Source organism: Vipera berus, assembly GCF_964194415.1.
Source record: "Vipera berus genome assembly, chromosome: Z".
Lineage (NCBI taxonomy): Eukaryota > Metazoa > Chordata > Lepidosauria > Squamata > Viperidae > Vipera > Vipera berus.
The window spans coordinates 55,300,977-55,320,334 of record NC_138205.1 but is presented as its reverse complement, the minus strand read 5'-3'; the positions used below and the strand labels follow the sequence as shown (position 1 = coordinate 55,320,334).

At 41.2% G+C, this 19,358-nt stretch overlaps 1 protein-coding gene across 2 annotated transcripts in view; it reads right to left on the bottom strand.

Annotated features, from left to right (window-relative positions):
• Positions 1–19,358, bottom strand: part of FHOD3 (formin homology 2 domain containing 3) — a 370,562-nt gene that overhangs the window by 77,475 nt on the left and 273,729 nt on the right. For both annotated transcript variants that reach the window (XM_081344817.1, XM_081344818.1), the window contains exons 19-20: positions 16,981–17,163; positions 1,966–2,085 (exon numbers count right to left, since the gene is read on the bottom strand). In XM_081344817.1, coding sequence (XP_081200943.1) covers positions 1,966–2,085; positions 16,981–17,163 — 303 coding nt within the window. The remainder of the gene's footprint in view (positions 1–1,965; positions 2,086–16,980; positions 17,164–19,358) is intronic.

Here is a 19,358-nt window from a genome sequence, read left to right as displayed (position 1 = left end):
AAAGGCTACAGGATATCAATAAACAAGGAATGTCTTGTTAATTTAACCATATAGAAAGGACCTTACATTCTATTTCAAATATTAATAAAAATGAAAAAAGTGATGTTGCAATCTTGAAATACCTATAAACCTTTTGTGGTTTAAGGATCAATAATTCTTTAACTTTTTAAAAATGGAACAGAATAGTCCATCTATTTATATTTCTTAGTTGGCCTAGAAGGATACATAGTCATGGCACTAAAAAAGGCAGCCAAAATCCACCAGGACTAGGAAATTTGCAATTCAGCTATTGCAATCCCAACAAGGATATGAACAAGTTGATTTTGCAGTTCATCCCATTCCTAGGCCTGAATCCTACTGAAAATAGACTACCTAAATTTGTTTCATTAAAGGGTTTCCATATTTGCAAATGTATAATCTTCTGAAGTTTTCTCTAAAGAATGGAAAAATCAGAGATTGGTTTATAACAACCCAAAACAGGTATGGATTTTTATGGAAGAGATGTACTACTATGGTTTTCAAGGACAGAGGGGAAAAACCCTTACTCAAGGAGGTTTTCACCTCCATCTTCATTCAGCTTCCTGCCACTTTCTATAGCTTTCATCAACCAAGTAAGTTAGGGTATAACCACCAAGAAGTGAGTTATCAAATTCTTTCAAGATCCACAGGGACAAACTGGTCCCAAATAACTTCACAAGACAAATCTGCTATCATCTCAGCTGGACTTGGAAAACCAATTCGGAGCAATGATTATCCTTCTGGTTTGTTATTGAAATAAATAATAAATCACTTACTTTTCTAATTACTTAGAAAAATTATATTTCCATACAACTCAAGCATGACTTCAGATGGAATATAAAATATTAAACAAAAATACAAAAGAAAAATGACATATATCACTAAAACATTGAACCTGAGATCTTACTCATGTTTGAACACATCCATTATTCTTTTGATACCAGCCATGCTTTAGATAGCTCTTCTGCTTATCACTTCCAATTTTTCATGTAAGCAGATGCTTTTTCATGAGTACTAAATGAAAAAGTGCTTCAATTTGGGAACCATATTGTGGTAGCAAGTTGCCAACTGTTCTGTGTCAATTAAAAACCTCAACTAAAGGAGGCAGAAGTTCTTGGTTTTGACTTAAAGACTAAGTAGCTGAAATAAAGGGGTTGTACTGTCTTCAGAGTAAAAAGCACTGCCATATTTTTATGCTACATCCCACAATCTTAAACAGCTGAACAAAAGGCAAAGAGAGAAACAGGGAGGAAAAAGCAAAAAAAATATTTTTTTTGTCTATTTCGGTTTCCTTCCTGTGATGTTTGCATTTATTTTTACTTGTCATTGTAGGATTACTACTGGTTAATAAAAATTAGTTAATAGTCAGATTTACTACACATTTATCATATACTATTGAGTGACTACTTTTCTCAAAAAAAAATTTAGACAAGATAAAGAGCAAATATGGAAGTTTAATTTGGCTAAGTTGAACTGATTTTTTAAAGAAGAACAAGGAATGTTGTATTATTTACAATTTCTTACATCCCACTATTTGAGACAAGCCTTTATTGAACTTTCCTTCCAAATAATGACAATAGCCTATTTCGATGGAAGATACAAAAAAATTACCAACTAACACAATTTATGCATTTCTAATAATTTACAAATGGAAGATGTGACCCACTTGACCCATTGCAAACTTTTATCAGGAACCTAGAGATAGATTCACTATACCCTTGTTAATCCAATTAATTCAGTCTAGTTTAGAAGAAATCATATTTCCTGTTGTCTGATGAAGATGAACAGGTAACAAAAGAAGTATTGTTTGCAAAGGCCATAAAGAAGATAGAAAACATATGATGAGAAATTGTGCGGTTAATGTTCAAGGGGATTTTTAAGCTATTTTATGAATTTTGCTAAATGTATAGTTGTAAGTAATTTTTTCAGTGCAATGCTACTACTCACACTGGTTCCATTGAGAAAATTTCCAATAGCTAAGAGAGCAGAAAGAATAAATCCAAAGGTAGCATTATTCTCTAGCTGGTCCATTCCTTCCTTCAGGTCCCAAAGTGGTTCTGCAATCTCCTGTCATTAACAAAAAATAAAAACATGGAAAATATTTTTTTACATCAATTAAATCTTATGAACAGGGATTTTCACTTAACAATGAATAATTCTTTTCAGGCAAAGGATGTTTCTATCAAAATAAACTAAAGCCCCAAACAAAAACAATACCAAAGAGAATGAAAACAAAATATACCAGATGAGGCCAGCACGGTTGTACTAAGAGCTCTCTGACAAATTGAGGGACAAAAAGGACAAGTATAAAAACTATAGAAAGGGACACATCTAAAACAGAATATCGGCAAATGTAGGTAGTCTTCAACTTAAAATGATTCAATTAGTGACTGTTTAAAGTTACAATGGCACTGGAAAAAGTGGCTTATGATTGTTTTTCACAAACTGTAGCAGCATCCCCGTGATCAAAATTTGATGCTTGGCAATTAGCTCATATTTATAATGGTCGCAATGTCCCATGGTCATGTGATCACCTTTTGTGCTCTGACAAGCAAAGCCAATGTGGAAGCAAGATTCACTTAACAACTGTATTATTAACTTACAACTACAGTGATTCACTTAACAACTGTGGCAAGAAAGGTCATAAAACAAGGTTAAAATACTTAACTGTCTTGCCTAGCAATGGAAATCTGAACTTAATGAAGGCTAAAGCTCAGAATAATTAAGGCTTGTAAAAAATGACAAAAATAACAAAAAAAGTTTCTTTCAATATGTTAAGGAACAAAAAGAAAGTCAAGGAAATGATTGGGGCACTGATGGGAGGAAATGGCAGGAAGGTGATTGGCAGCAGAGAGAAGTGGAATTGCTTAATTCCTTTTTTCCATCTCTCTTCATGCAAAAAGAAAAAAACCAGCCCAACCTATCAACAGCAGCACTGTGGGAAACAGAACAGGAAAGCAAGACAAAATAGGCAAGAAATTGGTAAAAGACAACCTATCCACTTTAGATGAGGGTAAATAATCACATGGACCGGATGATTTACATCCGAAGGTACTCAACAACTGGCAGACGTGAGCTCGGAACTACTGAACAAAATCTTTCAGAGTTCCTGGAACATGGGGAAAATGCCAGAGGACTGAAAAAGAGTCAATGTGATTCCAATCTTCAAGAAGAAATAAAGGTGGATTCAGGAAACTACAGACCAATCAGGCTGACATCAAAATGGGAAAATCCTGAAAAGATAATCAATCAATGGATTTGTGAGCACCTTAAAATGAACAAGGCAATGACTAGAAGCCAATGTGAGTTTGTTAAAAACAGATGATGCCAGACAAACCTTACTGCCTTTTTTTTGATAAAGTGACTAAATTAATGAATCAGGAAAATGCTATGGATATAGTTTACTTGGATTTTGGTAAGGCATTTGACAAAGTAGACCACAGCCAGCTTCCTGGTAAGATGGGATAAATGGGATAGACAATACCACCACCAGAGGATTCACAGTTGGTTGACCAATTATACTCAGTGTATAGTTCTCAGTGGAATTACATCCAATGAATGTAATGTGCTCTTCATCATTATCATCAATGATCTGTTGAGGGGGAAGAAGAGGAACTTAGAACAATGGAGTTGGAAATGACCCTGGAGACCTTATAGTGAATGACTGGCTGAATCAGGAGACCCTATACAGTTCTGGACAAATGACTGTCCAATGTCTTACTAAATTCTCCAGTAACGGATGATCGACAATTTCTTTGAGCAACTGTTCCTCTGATTATTTTCACTGTGAGAACATTCTGGGCTGGATTTCTCTTTCAATTATTTCTTCTCCAGTCTCTTTGGAGAATAGTTTAACACCCCCCCCCCGTGACAGCCACTCAAATATTGGAAGACTGCTATCATGTCACCCCAGTCCTTTGTTAAACTAGATGTATCCAGTTCCCACAATCATTCATTGGAGGTTTAGCCTCCAATCCCGTAATCATCTTTGTTGTTGCTTTCTGAATTCTTTCTAGAGTCTCAGCATCTTTTTTGTATTGTGGTGAGCAGAACTGGATGCTGTATTTCAAGTATAGTCTTATCAGTGCAGTATAAAGTGGTACTCCCACTTTGCATGAGCTTCATACTTATCCCTTTATTGATGCAGCCTAGGATTATACTGTCTTTGGGGGACAGCTGAAACATACTGCTGGCTCATACTCAAGTGGCTGTCCACTAAGATATCTAGATTCCTTGCACAGTTGCTACTGTTGAGTCAAGTACCACCTATTCAAATCAGTACCTTTGGTTTTTCTTGCCTAAGTGTAAGACCTTACTTTTCTCATGATTCAGTTGTATTTTGTTAAATAGAGTTCAAGTCTATGCTCCTATATCTTGAGTCTATCTTCTAAAATGTTGGCTACAGATAGTCCTCAACTTATGGCCATAATTGAGCCCAAACTTTTTGTTGTTAAGTGAGATAGTGTAAAGTAAGTTTTGCCCCATTTTATTATCTTTCTTGCCACAGTTTGTAAGTAAATCATTGCAGCTGTTATTAAGTGAATCTGGCTTCTCCACTGACTTTGCTTGTCATAAAAGATGATCACATGACTTGGGAACACTATAAGCATCATAAATAAGAACCAGTTGCCAAGTGTCTGGATTTTGATCATGTGACCATATGGATGCTGCAATGGTTTTGTGAAAAACAGCCATAAGTCACTTCTTTCAGTACCATTATAATTTTGAAACGTTACTAAGTAAATGATTTTAAGGATTATGTGTATGCCCTCCCAGCTTGGTGTTGTCTGCAAATCTGATGAGTTCCCCTTCTATCCTCCATTTAAATCATTTATTAAGAATTTGAAGGCACAACCTTGAAGTCCCCACTATGTGCTGTCTTTCATTTACAGGTGAAACTCGAAAAATTAGAATATCGTGCAAAAGTTCATTTATTTCAGTAATGTAACTTAAAAGGGGAAACTAATATATGAGATAGACTCATTACATGCAAAGCAAGATAGTTCAAGCTGTGATTTGTCATAATTTTGATGATTATGGCTTACAGCTCATGAAAACCCCAAATCTACAATCTCAGAAAATTAGAATATTACATGCAATCAATAAAACAAGGAGTGTACATAGAACAATATTGGACCTCTGAAAAGTATAAGCATGCATATGTACTCAGTACTTGGTTTGGGCCCCTTTTGCAGCAATTACTGCCTCAATTTTGGCCTGGCATGGAAGCTATCAGCCTGTGGCACTGCTGAGGTGTTATGGAAGACCAGGATGCTTCAATAGCAGCCTTCAGCTCTTCTGCATTGTTCGGTCTCATGTCTCTCATCTTTTTCTTGGCAATGCCCCATAGATTCTCTATGGGGTTCAGGTCAGGCAAGTTTGCTGGCCAATCAAGCACAGTAATCCCACGGTCATTGAACCAGGTTTTGGTGCTTTTGGCAGTGTGGGCAGATGCCAAGTCCTGCTGGAAAATGTAGTCAGCATCCCCATAAAGCTCGTCTACGGAAGGAAGCATGAAGTGCTCCAAAATCTCCTGGTAGACGGCTGCGTTGACCCTGAACTTAATGAAGCACAGTGGACCAACACCAGCAGATGACATAGCTCCCCAAATCAACACAGACCGTGGAAACTTCACACTGGACTTCAAGCATCTTGCAGTGTGTGCCTCCATTCTTCCTCCAGACTCTGGGTCCTTGGTTTCCAAATGACATGCAAAAGTTGCTCTCATCAGAAAAGAGGACTTTGGCCACTGAGCAACAGACCAGGTCTGTTTTTCTTTAGCCCAGGTAAGACGCTTCTGACGTTGTTTGTTGTTCAGGAGCGGCTTGACAAGAGGAATACGACATTTGAAGCCTATGTCCAGGATCCGTCTCTGTGTGGTGGCTCTTGATGCACTGACTCCAGCCTCAGTCCACTCCTTGTGAAAGTCCCCAACATTTTTGAATGGCCTTTTCCTGACAATCCTCTCCAGGCTGCGGTCATCCCTGCTGCTTGTGCACCTTTTTCTTCCACACTTTTCCCTTCCACATAGCTTTCTATTAATGTGCTTTGATACAGCACTTTGGGAACATCCAACTTCTTTTGCAATTACCTTTTGAGGCTTTCCCTCCTTATGGAGGGTGTCAATGATGGTTTTCTGCACAACTGTCAGGTCAGCAGTCTTCCCCATGATTGTGATTCCTACTGAACCAGACTGAGAGACTATTTAAAGGCTCAGGAACCCATTGCAGGTGTTATGGCTTAATTAGCTGATTAGAGTGGGACACTTTGAACCTAGAATATTGCACCTTTTCACAATATTCTAATTTTCTGAGATTGTGGATTTGGGGTTTTCATGAGCTGTAAGCCATAATCATCACAATTATGACAAATCACAGCTTGAACTATCTTGCTTTGCATGTAATGAGCCTATCTCATAGATTAGTTTCCCCTTTTAAGTTGCATTACTGAAATAAATGAACTTTTGCACAATATTCTAATTTTTCGAGTTTCACCTGTAGATATGTGTTTTGTGCTGTTGGTTAACCAGTTACAAATCTATCTGTTGGTAATGCTATGTATCTCACAGTTTTCTGTCTTACCAGGAAATAAGCAGTGGTCTACTTTGTCAAATATCTTACTGAAGTATAAGTAAATTATGTCTACAGTATTTTCCTGATCCATGAATTTAGACACTTTGTCAAAGAATGCAATAAGATTTCTCTGGCATGATGTCTTTGAAAAACCCTTGTTGGCTTCTAGTAATAGCAGTACTTTTTTCCAGATGTTTGCACATCCATTACTTGATTATGTCTTTGTATCTGCAATCACCTGGAAACAGTATCTGCTATTATGAATTTTTTTTTTGTGGGAACTAAGATGGCAGCCGCGGTTGGGAGCTGAGTTTGTGAGCTCCGCAATGGGCTTTTGCTTGAGCAGCTGAGCAGCTGAGGAACTTGCCGTTCCTGGATGGAGTGTGGGAGTGTGGTTGCCGGGCACCGTTTCGTGGTGTGAAGGCTCTCTTTGAGCTGGTCGTGGCGCTGGCAAAGCTGGGGTGGTGATTGAGGATGTGTCTACTACTTCGCCGCGACTTCCAGCTGGCGGCGTTTCGGCTCGTGCGTTGCTGCAGCGAGGAAACTTCTCCTTCTTCATTCCTCCCCCGACTGAGATGGTGGTTTTAGAGGTCTGTATCATCTATGGGGTGCTGTTTCGCACCTGAAGACCTCCTGCTACTTCGCCGCGACTTCCATCTGGCGGCGTTTCAGCTCGCTTGTTGCCGCAGCAGGGAAACTTCTCCTTCTCCCTTTCTCCTTCTCCCTTTCTCCTCCTCCCCTGACTGAGATGGTGGTTTTGAGGTCCGTATCAACTATGGGGTGCTGTTTTGCGCCTGAAGACCTCTCCCCCCCTCTTGGAGTTTTAAGACTGGGGAGTGACATGGCGGTTCGAACTAATTGCCGCCTATTAACAGCTGATTAGTGCTGGTTGTGGAGATGTAGGGAGCTCTTTGAGCAGTGATCATGGTTTGCCTGCTGTTTTACTATGCGTCTCAGCTGGCGGCGTTTCAGCCAGCACAGTATATGCCGCAGAGAAGAGATTTCTCCTTCCTTCCTCCGACTGAGATGGTTGTGATTCCAGGTCCTGGATCATCTGTTGGACTGCTGTTTTGTGCCGTGGAGACCTTCCCCTCTTTCGGAGTTGCAAGATAGTGTGGGATACGGTGGCTAGGAACCAACTCTGATGCTTTGGAGCAGCCGACCTGCACTCCTCTCTCTCTTGCTTACGGAGCGTCAGCTGCAACTTTAAGAGTTATTGTTGGCCAAGAATGGTCCTGACAGATCTGGGACTTGTCTGCAGTGAGAGGGCAGAACAATTAACTATCAATCCACCCTCTGATGTGAGAGATCAGCTGAGGTGGATTTATCCCGGTTGTCTTTAGCCAGGTTTTTGCCCAGATGTATTGCCAATTGTTGTGAGAGAACTGTTATGGCTTTATATCTGCAGCCAGCTCGGGTGAGAGTAGAGCTGGCTTGGCTTGGCTTGGCCGGGCTTGGCTTAATGGTTTTTTATGTTTTGCCGCCCTGACTTGACAAGGCTGGTGTACTTGAATGCCAGGTCCGTTGTTAACAAGGCTCCTCTCATCCGGGATCTGGTTGAGGGTGAGCATGCGGACCTGGCTTGCATCACGGAGACTTGGTTGGGCCCAGAGGGTGGTATCCCCCTGGTTGATCTTTGCCCATCAGGTTTCCGGGTGCTGCACCAGCCTCGGGCTCAGAGTAGGGGCAGGGGAGTGGCAGTAGTTATGAGGGAGACCTTGTGTCCGCAGGAGGCCACCGTTCTTCAGATAATTGGGTGTGAGTCTCTCCTCCTGAGATGTGGTCCTAGGGCGCAGTTGGGCTTGCTGCTGGTGTACCTTTCGCCTACTTGCGCAGCAGCAGCCCTGCCTGAGCTTCTCGATACCCTCTCGGGGCTGGTGATTGAGTTCCCAAAACTTATGGTTTTGGGTGACTTCAATCTACCATCCCTGGGAGGATCCTCTGAGTTAGCTCGAGAGTTCATGGCTTCCATGACGGCCATGGACCTGACGCAAGTAATTCATGGACTGACTCATGTGGGAGGCCACACCCTTGATTTGGTTTTTCTATCTGGACGGTGGTTAGATGATCTTGGTGGGGGCTCTCCAATTGTTATGCCCCTGTCATGGACCGATCATCATCTCCTGCGGCTGGTCTTCCGTTTTGCCGCTCCTCACCGTGGGTGTGTTGAACCAACTAGATGGTTCCGCCCCAGGCGCTTAATGGACCCTGAGAGGTTCCAGACAGCGCTGGGGTCCCCACCTGCCTCCTCTGCTCACAGCTCGGTGAATGCCTTAGTGGAAGCCTGGGAAAGGACGGCCACGGAGGCACTTGACCGAGTTGTACCCTTGCGGCCCCTGACCCGGTGCAGATCCCAGCGGGCTCCATGGTTTTCCGCACAGCTCCGGAAGATGAAGCGTCGGAGACGGGGCCTAGAGAGCTGTTGGAGATCCAGCCGATCTGAATCCGACCGATTGCGTCTAAGAACCTATATTAGGTCTTATCTCGCGGCGATAAGGGTGGCGAGGTCTAATCACTTCGCTACCCTTATCACGTCTGCAGATAATCGCCCGGCCGCCCTGTTTAGGGTGACCCGCTCCCTCCTTAATCAGGAGGTGAGGGAGGAACCCTTGTAGGGACGTGCCGAGGAGTTCAGTCAACATCTGTTGGACAAAATCGCTCGGATTCGGACCGGTTTGGACTCCGACTGGGCAGAGTCTGATGATCAGGACACGGGTGGTCTTGTCAATGTTATCTGGGAGGAGTTCGATCCTGTGACTCCGGAGGAAGTGGACAGGATTATGGGGAGGCTGAGCTCCACCATGTGTTTATTGGACCCGTGCCCTTCCTGGTTGGTTTATGCGGCCCAGGAGGGGACATGAGGCTGGTTCCAGGGGGTTATATCTGCATCTTTGAGTGAGGGTAGTTTCCCCGCTGTCTTGAAGGAGGCGGTGGTGAGAACTCTCCTCAAGAAGCCTGCCTTGGACCCAGCTGTGTTAAATAACTTTCGTCCGGTCTCCAACCTTCGCTTTCTTGCGAAGGTTGTTGAGAGCGTGGTGGCGCATCAGCTCCCTCTGGTTCTGGATGAAGCGGATTATCTAGACCCGTACCAATTGGGCTTCAGGCCCGGGTACAGCACGGAGACGGCATTGGTCGCTCTGGTGAATGATCTCCCGAAGGACTTTAGCTATATACAGCTATTCTAGATTATAGCTTCCCTGATATTTTACCATCTTACATTCAATTCATTCAGCTTCTTTAGCCATCTGGTGTTAACAGGAATCGTGAATGCCCCATATAAAAAAAACCTGTTAATTTCCCACTTTAAAGAATACAAAAATGATCCTTTTTCTCACTCAACCCAAGAACATAACATAACATAACCAGGTAAAGAAGAAGCAAGCTCTCTGAGACAGTTTTGAAAACAGCTAATTTCTACTACTGAATCCTAAAAATTCATCTCTATTCTAGAAATGCATAACTCTTCAATCTGTTTTATAAATTTGAACTTTCATTCTCACTTCAGTTTGGGAAGACCACTTCAAAGAGGAAATTAGACTATGTAGTTCATTTGCTACCATCTGGCCTACTTTGTCAGGCACTGATTAAACACCTGAAAATGAACAAAGCTCCCAGGTTATGACTTTATTTTACAAAGCCTATCTGAAACAATGTAGATTGATAGGTACCTGCTCTGGCTTTAAACAAATGACGAGGTGAATGCAGGGGTTGTTAAATGTGCATAGGGTAACTCAGGGATGCCTGCCTTGGGCTTCCCCCACCCCCTGAGATATCCATGACCTCTGCTTCTTATCTTGAGGTCCCCAAAGCTATCTCCACCTCTCACAATCTGTTGCTTATCTTCTGGAGATCTGCAGACCTCAGGATGTGGGGGGGGGGGGAAGAGGGAAGGAAAATACTGTAGGCCATTCTAACTGGGCCATGTGGACTGGTTGTTTGCAACCTGACCTGGACTCGGCCAAGCAGCATTTCCCCTTCTTTTGCATTGCCTCTTTAACATTATAATAGCATAATGAGGCAAAGTTTGTGATTTGCAGTTTCTATATTGCCTGGGTGAAAAAGCATATTTTAAAATAAAAAGAAATGAGTGTGGTGAGATGAAGACAATAAAGCGTTAAGAGTTAAAGGCGCAGTTTAAAATCTGACATGGAAGGCAAAGCAGCTCTTACTCCTTCCTCTGCATCACCTCTTTAACTCTTAATCTTTTGTTGTCTATTCTGCATCTAACCACACTGTTTCTCTTCCTTTGATTTAAAACATGCTTTTTCTCCTAGGCAATATAGAAACTGCAAAGAATAAACTTTGCCTCATTATACTGTAATTAGTTAAAGAGGCCACGCAGGGAGGGGGAAATACTGCCGCATCTAGATCTGGTTGCAAATGACCATTCCATATGGCCCAGTAAGAATGGCCTACAGTACTTTCTGTCCCTCCTCCCCCCACACCCTGAGTTCTGCACATCTCTGAAAGGTAATCAAGGGATTGTGAGAGGTGGGGGCGAGGGGGAAGAGATAGAGAGATCCTGTGGCTCAAGAGGTAAAAACAACTGCCTAATGTGCAATCAGCCCAGGTTCGAATCTCAGAAGGGTATGGCTGACTGATGAAAACTAATAAGTTAGAAATGCATTTCAGTCTCCCTTAATTCTTTGTTAGTAATTTACACAAATATATGAGCTGTCCGGTGTGACTACTGCCTGTTCTATGGCCTTCAAGATAGGCTGAAAACAGGAAATAAAGATTTGCCCCATGTTTGGAGCCTAGCAAGGTAATACGTGGGAAAAACCCCGAATGACCAAATATATATATATATATATATATATATATATATATATATATATATATATATATATATATATATATATATATATATATATATATATATATATATATATATATATACATACATACACACAATATGATCTATATAATATGATATCTATACAATATGATCTATACAATATGATATCTATATAATATGATATCTATACATACACTCAGACACACACACACACAATTTCTTAGAGACAAAAATGAATAATGCATCTCTTCATCCATCAAAATTGGAAAATAGACCCTTTTCTGTTCTTCTGTATGCAGATAATGCTGTGCTGCTGTCTCAGACACTTATACACTTGCCCTGTTCACCGCCCTGAGTCCTCCGGGAGAAGGGCGGTATATAAATTAAATTAATAAATAAATAATAAATAATAATATCAGATATCTCTGTGACAAGGGGATGCAAAGTTGGATATACTGATTATTTGGCTACAGCAGTACAAGAAAAACACATGGAGATGGCAGACAGCCTCCTGTCCAAAGATCTTAAGATCTTGGAAAAATTCTTTATTGATTTGAGGTTTTCTGCTATGCCAGCAAAATGGTAACTATATGCTTCCACCTTAACAACAAACTAGCATTATGAAGCCCCGAAGGTCTACTTAAACAACTTATTCCCATGGTTAGAATGCAGTATGCCCATAGCCTAGAGTTCAACACTGGCAGGCTCAAAGTTGACTCATCCTTCCAAAGTTGGTAAAATGAGGACCCAAAATATTGGGGGAAATATGCTGACATTGTAAACCACCCAGAGAGTGTTGTAAAGCACTGTGGGGTGGTATGTAAGTGCTATTGCTATTGCTATAAACCCCATTCAGACTATCCTGGAGTAACATTGGACCAGACTCTCTCCACATCTACAGCAGCAAAAATCAATACTAAGAACAACATACTCCAGAAATTATGTGGCCCTAAATGGGAAGCTTTAGCTGCCACACTCTGGTCATCAGTAGAATACTGTATACAGCTGCTATATTAATAAGCTATATGCCAGACTCAACATCATGAGGATTATATTAAAACCTTGCTGGCTTCCTGTTCTGAGCCATACAGCACTTCCAGCATTATGAATGCAAGATGTATTAGTGAGAGAATACAGAAAAAAATATGAAAAGTCACTCATTTGGTGTACGCTGACCTTTCTCATTTATCAGCAAGAAGGCTCGAATCTAGGAAGCCCGCACTGGCACTGGCACTTGCACAGCATCTGCTCAACAACTTTAACATCAATTCCCAATGGAAAGCATGATGGCCATATTTACAAATTCAAACAAGATATGAAAAAGACTTGAAAACAACGGGGCTTTACAATGAACAGACAGAACTCGATCGTATATTGTTAAAAACTTCTTCATATCTAATGGTTCATGGCCTAGTGACTATCCTGGCGAGTTTACATTTATGGCAGGGCCCAAAACTAGCACCACTGACTACATCTTCACTTCTATGGACTTAGTACATTATATAGAAAATTTTGAAGTCCTGCCTTACCTAGAAAGTGATCATCTACCTCTGTGTATATACATGAAGCCCTTTATCAGGCAGATACCCTCCAAGGACCATTTTATCTCTGCAGTCTCTACAGCAGGCCTAACAAGATGCCAGGTCAATTGGACCCAACAACTTGATCAGAAGGTAAGGAGAGCCCTTGCAGAGGATAATTTTCAAAAAATCTGGGCAGCCTTTATATCAGCCAAACCCACTCAAAGACTTATTAGAACTATATAAAAGTTTAGTTTATGAGCTACAACCATTATTAGCACATAACCGAAATTTCTCAGTTAAGAGGTCCTGTACCACCTCCAAATCATGGTTTGATAAGGATTGCATAGAAGCCAAGAAAGCCCTTAACTTGGCATACAAGGAGTACAAAAGCGAGACTGGATATGGCAATAAAGCAATTCTTAAACAGTTACACTCAAAAAACAATTCAAGCAATTGATTGCATTCAAGAAGAGACAAGACACAAGGTCTTCCTGGAACAGCTCATCATGGCAGCAAAGCAAAATAACTCCTTATTTTGATGTCTAATAGCTTGCCATTCTGAAAGAACCTATACCCTTTAGACTGTAATATATCTCCTATAACCTGGGAACTTTATTTTCAGAGAATGTATGAAGACCCCTCCAGCGAGAGTACAAGGTCTAAAATGAAGGATTTACCTGAGTGGCCTCCAGTTTCAGAGTCTGAAATTAAATCCCTCATTGGCCAACTCAGGATCGGGAAGGCTCCAGGAGCTGACTTCCTTTTGGTCGAATTACTAAAGAATAATATGGAGTGGTGGATATCTGTCCTGGCAGCGCTATTCAGCTATATTGACTCCACTGGCCATGTCCCAGAGGATTGAGGCTTGGCAATTGTGGTCCCAATTTATAAAAAGGGAAAGAGACGATCTTGCCAATTACAGACCAATAGGTCTGCTAAATATAATCAGCAAACTCTATGCCAAACACCTTCAAGATAAATTAAAGGAGTGGCTGGATCTTGAGAACCTGATTGCTGAAGAATAAGCCAGGTTTAGAGAGGGGAGAGGCATCATAGATCAGTGCTTAGTTCTTCATTTGATTGAAAAATATGCATCAGACAGACCTGTATCATTATACGCTGCCTTTATAAACCTTAAGGCAGCTTTTGGTACGGTTACAAAGTCTAAGCTATGGGAGAAGCTGGAAGCTGCCTCAATTGATCACAGACTCCTCCATCTGTTACATGCCTTACATACCAAAACATCCCTCAAAGTGAGGTATAATATGCAAGGATCTCTCTCGAAGTCAGTTGAAACTCAAAAGGGGGTTAAACATGGGTACATTTTGGCCCCCTTGCTCTTCAATTTTTACATAAATGATATGGTAAAATGGTTAAATAATCCAAATTACCACCCCCCAAAAATAGGTGACTGAAGCATTGCTCTGCTGCTCTATGCATATGATGCTGTGATTCTCTCCAGGACTCCAGTTGGCCTTAAAAGAGCCTTGTAAGCCCTTGTCCAGTATTGCAAATATAATAAACTGAACATAAATTATGAGAAAACAAAAGTTATGGCTTTTGCAAAAAAGGCCAAAATGGTACAGATGGTCTTTAAATAGTCACAAAATAGAGCACGTAACCACGCATGGTAGTCATCCATGCGACTGGCTCACAAAAAGCCCATGGAGAATACGCGGCTGCCTCTGGCCAACAATCAGCAAATGCCATGCTTAAATTTTTCTGCACAAAGGGAGGACACTATGTTCAGCTGCAATTAAGCTCTTTCTGGCCAAGTCACTAGCACAGCTTCTCTACCGGACATTGCTTGGACCCTCAGCTTCATGTTTTACACCACTGGAAAGTGTTCAATCCAAATTTATCAAACAATTCTCCAGATGCCGCACTGTGTCCCAAATGCACTTCTGCGCCTGGAGACAGGATTGATAAAAGTTGAAGCAAGAATCTATATAGCTTCCTTAAACATCTGGCTAAGGCTTAATTGCTTTCCGCAAGGCCTTGCTCCATTAATTCTTCAAAATAAATTCTCCTCTTCATGAATCAAGGCAGTCAAATCCAACCTTGCCAAACTAGGCTTCTTGTCAGCCTCAATTCTCAAATTGGACTACGACCAAGCAAAACAAACCTTGTGTCAAAGGGTAGAGGACATTGAGAGGCAAGCAGACTTAGGTATAGCTCTGCTGTTTCTGGCTCCAGACTCTATTAGATACGTGGTTACACCTGCCAGGTATCTTAGTCTGTTGGAGTCAGTAAACCACTGGAAAGTATTCTCGCTTGCACGGTGTCATGCGTTTCCATTGGCCGTCCTGTACGGCAAGTATAAAAAGACACCATTGGCTGAAAGACTCTGCTCTTGGATACATACTCCTTTGATGTTCCTTCTATAGAGCTATTCGGAAAAACCATATCTTCCCCATAATTGATAGGTATCCTGGTCATTCGGAAAGTATTTATCTCCAGTGACTGCTTAAGGATGAACAGGCAGTGATCATGGCGCAGGTGGCTAGATTCTGTGAAGCAGCATTGGAGATTCACAAGAAACATAAATAAATATTTTAGATCTTTTTAATAATCTTTTATAATTAATTTTATTATGTGTCTGTATCCAGCATTAGACTATACTCAATGTATTTTTATTGTCAGGTCAGTATGATTCAGTTTTTCTGAAGCTAGTTAGTTTTTGTTATACTGTCTGTAAAACTAGGCAAACCTTGGTCACCCATTGATTACATCATTAATTATAGTATATTGCTATGTCTTCTTGTGTTGGTTTTGTTTAGTTTTCTTTTATTTGAATGTTTAATTTATGTGTTGGCCTTTGGCTGTAAAAATAAATTGATTGGAATGTTCTAACTGTAATATACCTTGACTTCAACAAAGCATTTGACTCAGTACTCCAAGATATGCTAATCAGTAAGTTAGTTGGATGGCATGATAATTATGTGGATATGATTAAGTGAAAACCAATGTGATGCAATAGTTAAGTTACTTGATAAGGCATTTGGATGTAAGGTTATTTCCTCATATAATTCTCATCCCAGCTCAAGTGCACTGTGCTCCAGCTATGGAAATAAGGAAATACTATCATTACTTTTTAAGGAAAAGACTGAGTTTGCAATAGTGATGAATATCTGTAGCTTGAGTGTAGGATGAGGGTGAAGGTAAATTCTCCAAGTTTGTGGGTTGGTTTCTGAATGTTTCATTACCAGGGTAAGTAACAACTTCAGCAGAGTTTAGGGGATGTCAGTGTTCTTCTGTTTCTAAGGGCTTCAGGTCTGGGTGTGTCAAGTGAGGGTCTGTGATGGGTCTTGTAATGAGTCAGGTATGAGTCACCAGTGAATCTTGTGATGGGTCTTGTGATGGGGAGGTTACATCAGGTTGGGGTCATTGGGAGGTGAACTGCTGGTGGGACGGGGGATTTGCATGGGTTGGTTGAGGGTTGGTGCTGTCTCTGGTTGGCTGTGCAGTTGATATGGATTCTGAGGGGTTTGTAGGCTGGTTTTAGATCTATGTGTCTGTTGATGGAATTGTTTATGGAGTGCAAGGCTCTGATGAACCTACAAGCATGGCAAGTGGTAGCGTGGCCAATGATTTTTGTGTTGCTCCAATCAAACTGGTGCAGTTTGGTGTTGGTATGAGTAAAGAGTAAAGACTTGGGATCATGGTGTTTGCCTGCCAGGAAGCCTGGCACTCCACAAGCAATTCCATCAAGACATATTGGCCCTCAACCAGCCTACAAACCCCTCAGAATCCAAATAAACTATACAGCCAACCAGAGACATCACCGACCCTCAACCAACCCCCATCACAATATTCACTGAAGAACACTGACATCCCCTAAACTCTGCTGAAGCTGTTACCTAGCCGGGTAACGAAATATACAGAAACCAACCCACAAGCTCAGAGAACGAAACCTTTACCCTGAAAACACTAAGTGCTCTCTTATTCTACTGAATATTCAAAATGGCATTAATGAACAGTTCAACAGAGAGAAATTCCCTAGGGTGAGAGAAAATAGGATAAATTGAAATCCAGAAACAATTATATTTATTCAGCAATAAGAAATTACCTTTTCCACAAGCTCATAATCCATTTTAAATGCCCAGAGCTGAAGTCTAGCAGTGAGTTCCGTAATGGAAGACAGAGTCAATAGGAACTGTTCAGCAGTACCCAGAGGGATATCAGGATTGGCTAACTGAGCTTCTTGAATTTTCTGCTTTTCCTCTTCTGTGGGAATCATTGTAAGGATTTTCTAGAAAGATCAAAATAAAACAAACAAAACAAAACAAAAACCACCCCATCAAAGACAAACTATATAAACTGCTCTTTTACACTGACTATATCAAAGCTGAAAAATACTTGTTTTGTAAATTTTCTTGACAGAACTCCTAATTTTTCTTGTTAAAATATAAGAGTGATTCAGTATTATCCACACCAAAATTATGCAAAATATTTACATTTCAATTATTTTTATAATTGTTTAAAATATTACAATTAAACATTTATAAAAATCACTTTTACCTTTTCAATTTTGTCCAACATAATTTAAAAGAGATATTTTGCTAAAGAATCAAGTACCTACTGCTAATTATGTACTGACTCAGAGGTTCAAAAACAAGCAGCACTAGGACATCACATATTCAGGGTAAAAACTGTCACAATATTCTTGGGGAGAGGGAGAGTATTGACCTGTACACAGTCCAATCTCTTAAGCAAGAACACTGAACTCTCATGAGATTCCAGTGTACTCACATGGGATTTTGTACCACTTTGAGAAAATTTGCATGGGCCTCATATATCTGTTCCATCTCAATTGATTAAAATTTAGTATTTAGTATTCTGAATTAACCAAGCACACACTGGTTTTTCAGCTACAAATGAAGGAGAATATTTGTAGTTCAGGGTTAAAAAGAGAGTCCTTGGTGCTCTCTGAGCTTGCTTGTTTTCTTACAAGCATTTCATTACTCTAACTATGTAACATTATCAATGCTAGTAAGGAATGCTGTTTGCTGTCGTTTATAATCTGGTGTCTTGCCTGTCTGGGTGGTTGGGGGCAGTCTTAGGGATTCTTTGGTTGGGCTGTTTACTAATGGCTCTGTGGAAAGTTTCTTGACTGGGGTATTGCTTGCTTGATTGCTGGTCTGAAGGTGACTTTACTGATCTGAGTGCTGATTGCTGGTGGAAAGATGCTGGAATCTTTTCCTCTTTGGGGCTGGTTGATTGTCTCTTTTGCATAATCTATAGATGTTGTTAGTGTCTATTGATGGTTGATCTGTCAGAGTGCCAGGCTTCTAGAAATTCCCTGGCATTTTTGGATTTGGCCTGGTCTAGGATTGTCACATTTTCTCAATTGAGATTTTGGTTAAATCTGTCTGTAGTGAAATTAAAGAATTTTCATCATGCTTTTTGACTGCCAGTTAGTGTTCATGGATGCAATCAGTCTTCTGCCTGTTTGTCCTACATAACAGTTGTTGTAGTTCTTACATTGTATGTTGTAGATCAGGGCTTTTCAACCTTTTCACTCATTGTACCACTTTTAGGATATGGCAACATTCAAGTACCACCAGTTGCCTAGCAAGGTGTCAAAAACTTGATGACCAAAAACAAAATAAAACAACAAAAAAATGGAAAAAAGTGATGAAGTACAGGTAGTCCTTGACTTACAACAGTTCTCTTAGTGACTGTTCAGTTACAATGGCACTGAAAAGTGTCCCCCAACCACAGCTGAGCAAGACACCTGCCTGCCCGCCCAGTGGCGCTCTTCCTCCTATCCAAGGTTTTCATTGTTGTGAGCATTTCTGCTGAGGATTGGCAGCAGGGGTGGGGTGGGGGGGTATTTGGTTTTTATCCCCCCCATCTGCTGGGTGGTTGCAGCAGGCTTTGGTCACTTCACATGACCCCGGGACACTGTGATCATCATAAATATGAATCAGTTGCCAAGTATCTGAATGTAAATCACAAGACCCTGCAGATGCTGCAACATTCCAGCTGATCTGCTGATTAGGCTCAGCAGAAGTGCCAGGATCAGTTCTGCTTTCCAGCTGATTGGTGCTTCTTCAGGGCTCAGCAGAAGCACCAGGATCAGCGCCGAGCTTCAGCTGGAGCCTGGCGCTGATCCTGGTGCTTTCACTGAGCCCTGACAGCCCCAAAGAAGTGCTGATCAGCTGGAAAGCGGAACTGATCCTGGCACTTCCACTGAGCCCTGAGAGCCCTGTAGCACGCTCAGGCTTGTGCAGTGCTGCCACTGGTTCAGCTCATTCCCCTCCCCTGCTACCACTTTTCTAGGATGGTCGCATATCACCTGCCAGGTGCCAATGTACCACAGGTGGTACCCGTACCACTGGTTGAAAAGCCCTGTTGTAGATAACTCCTGTTTTTTCTTTTCTTTCTGGGGTTGTTGGGTCTTTAGGACATTTTGAAGGGCTTTAGTTGGCTTATGTGCCAACT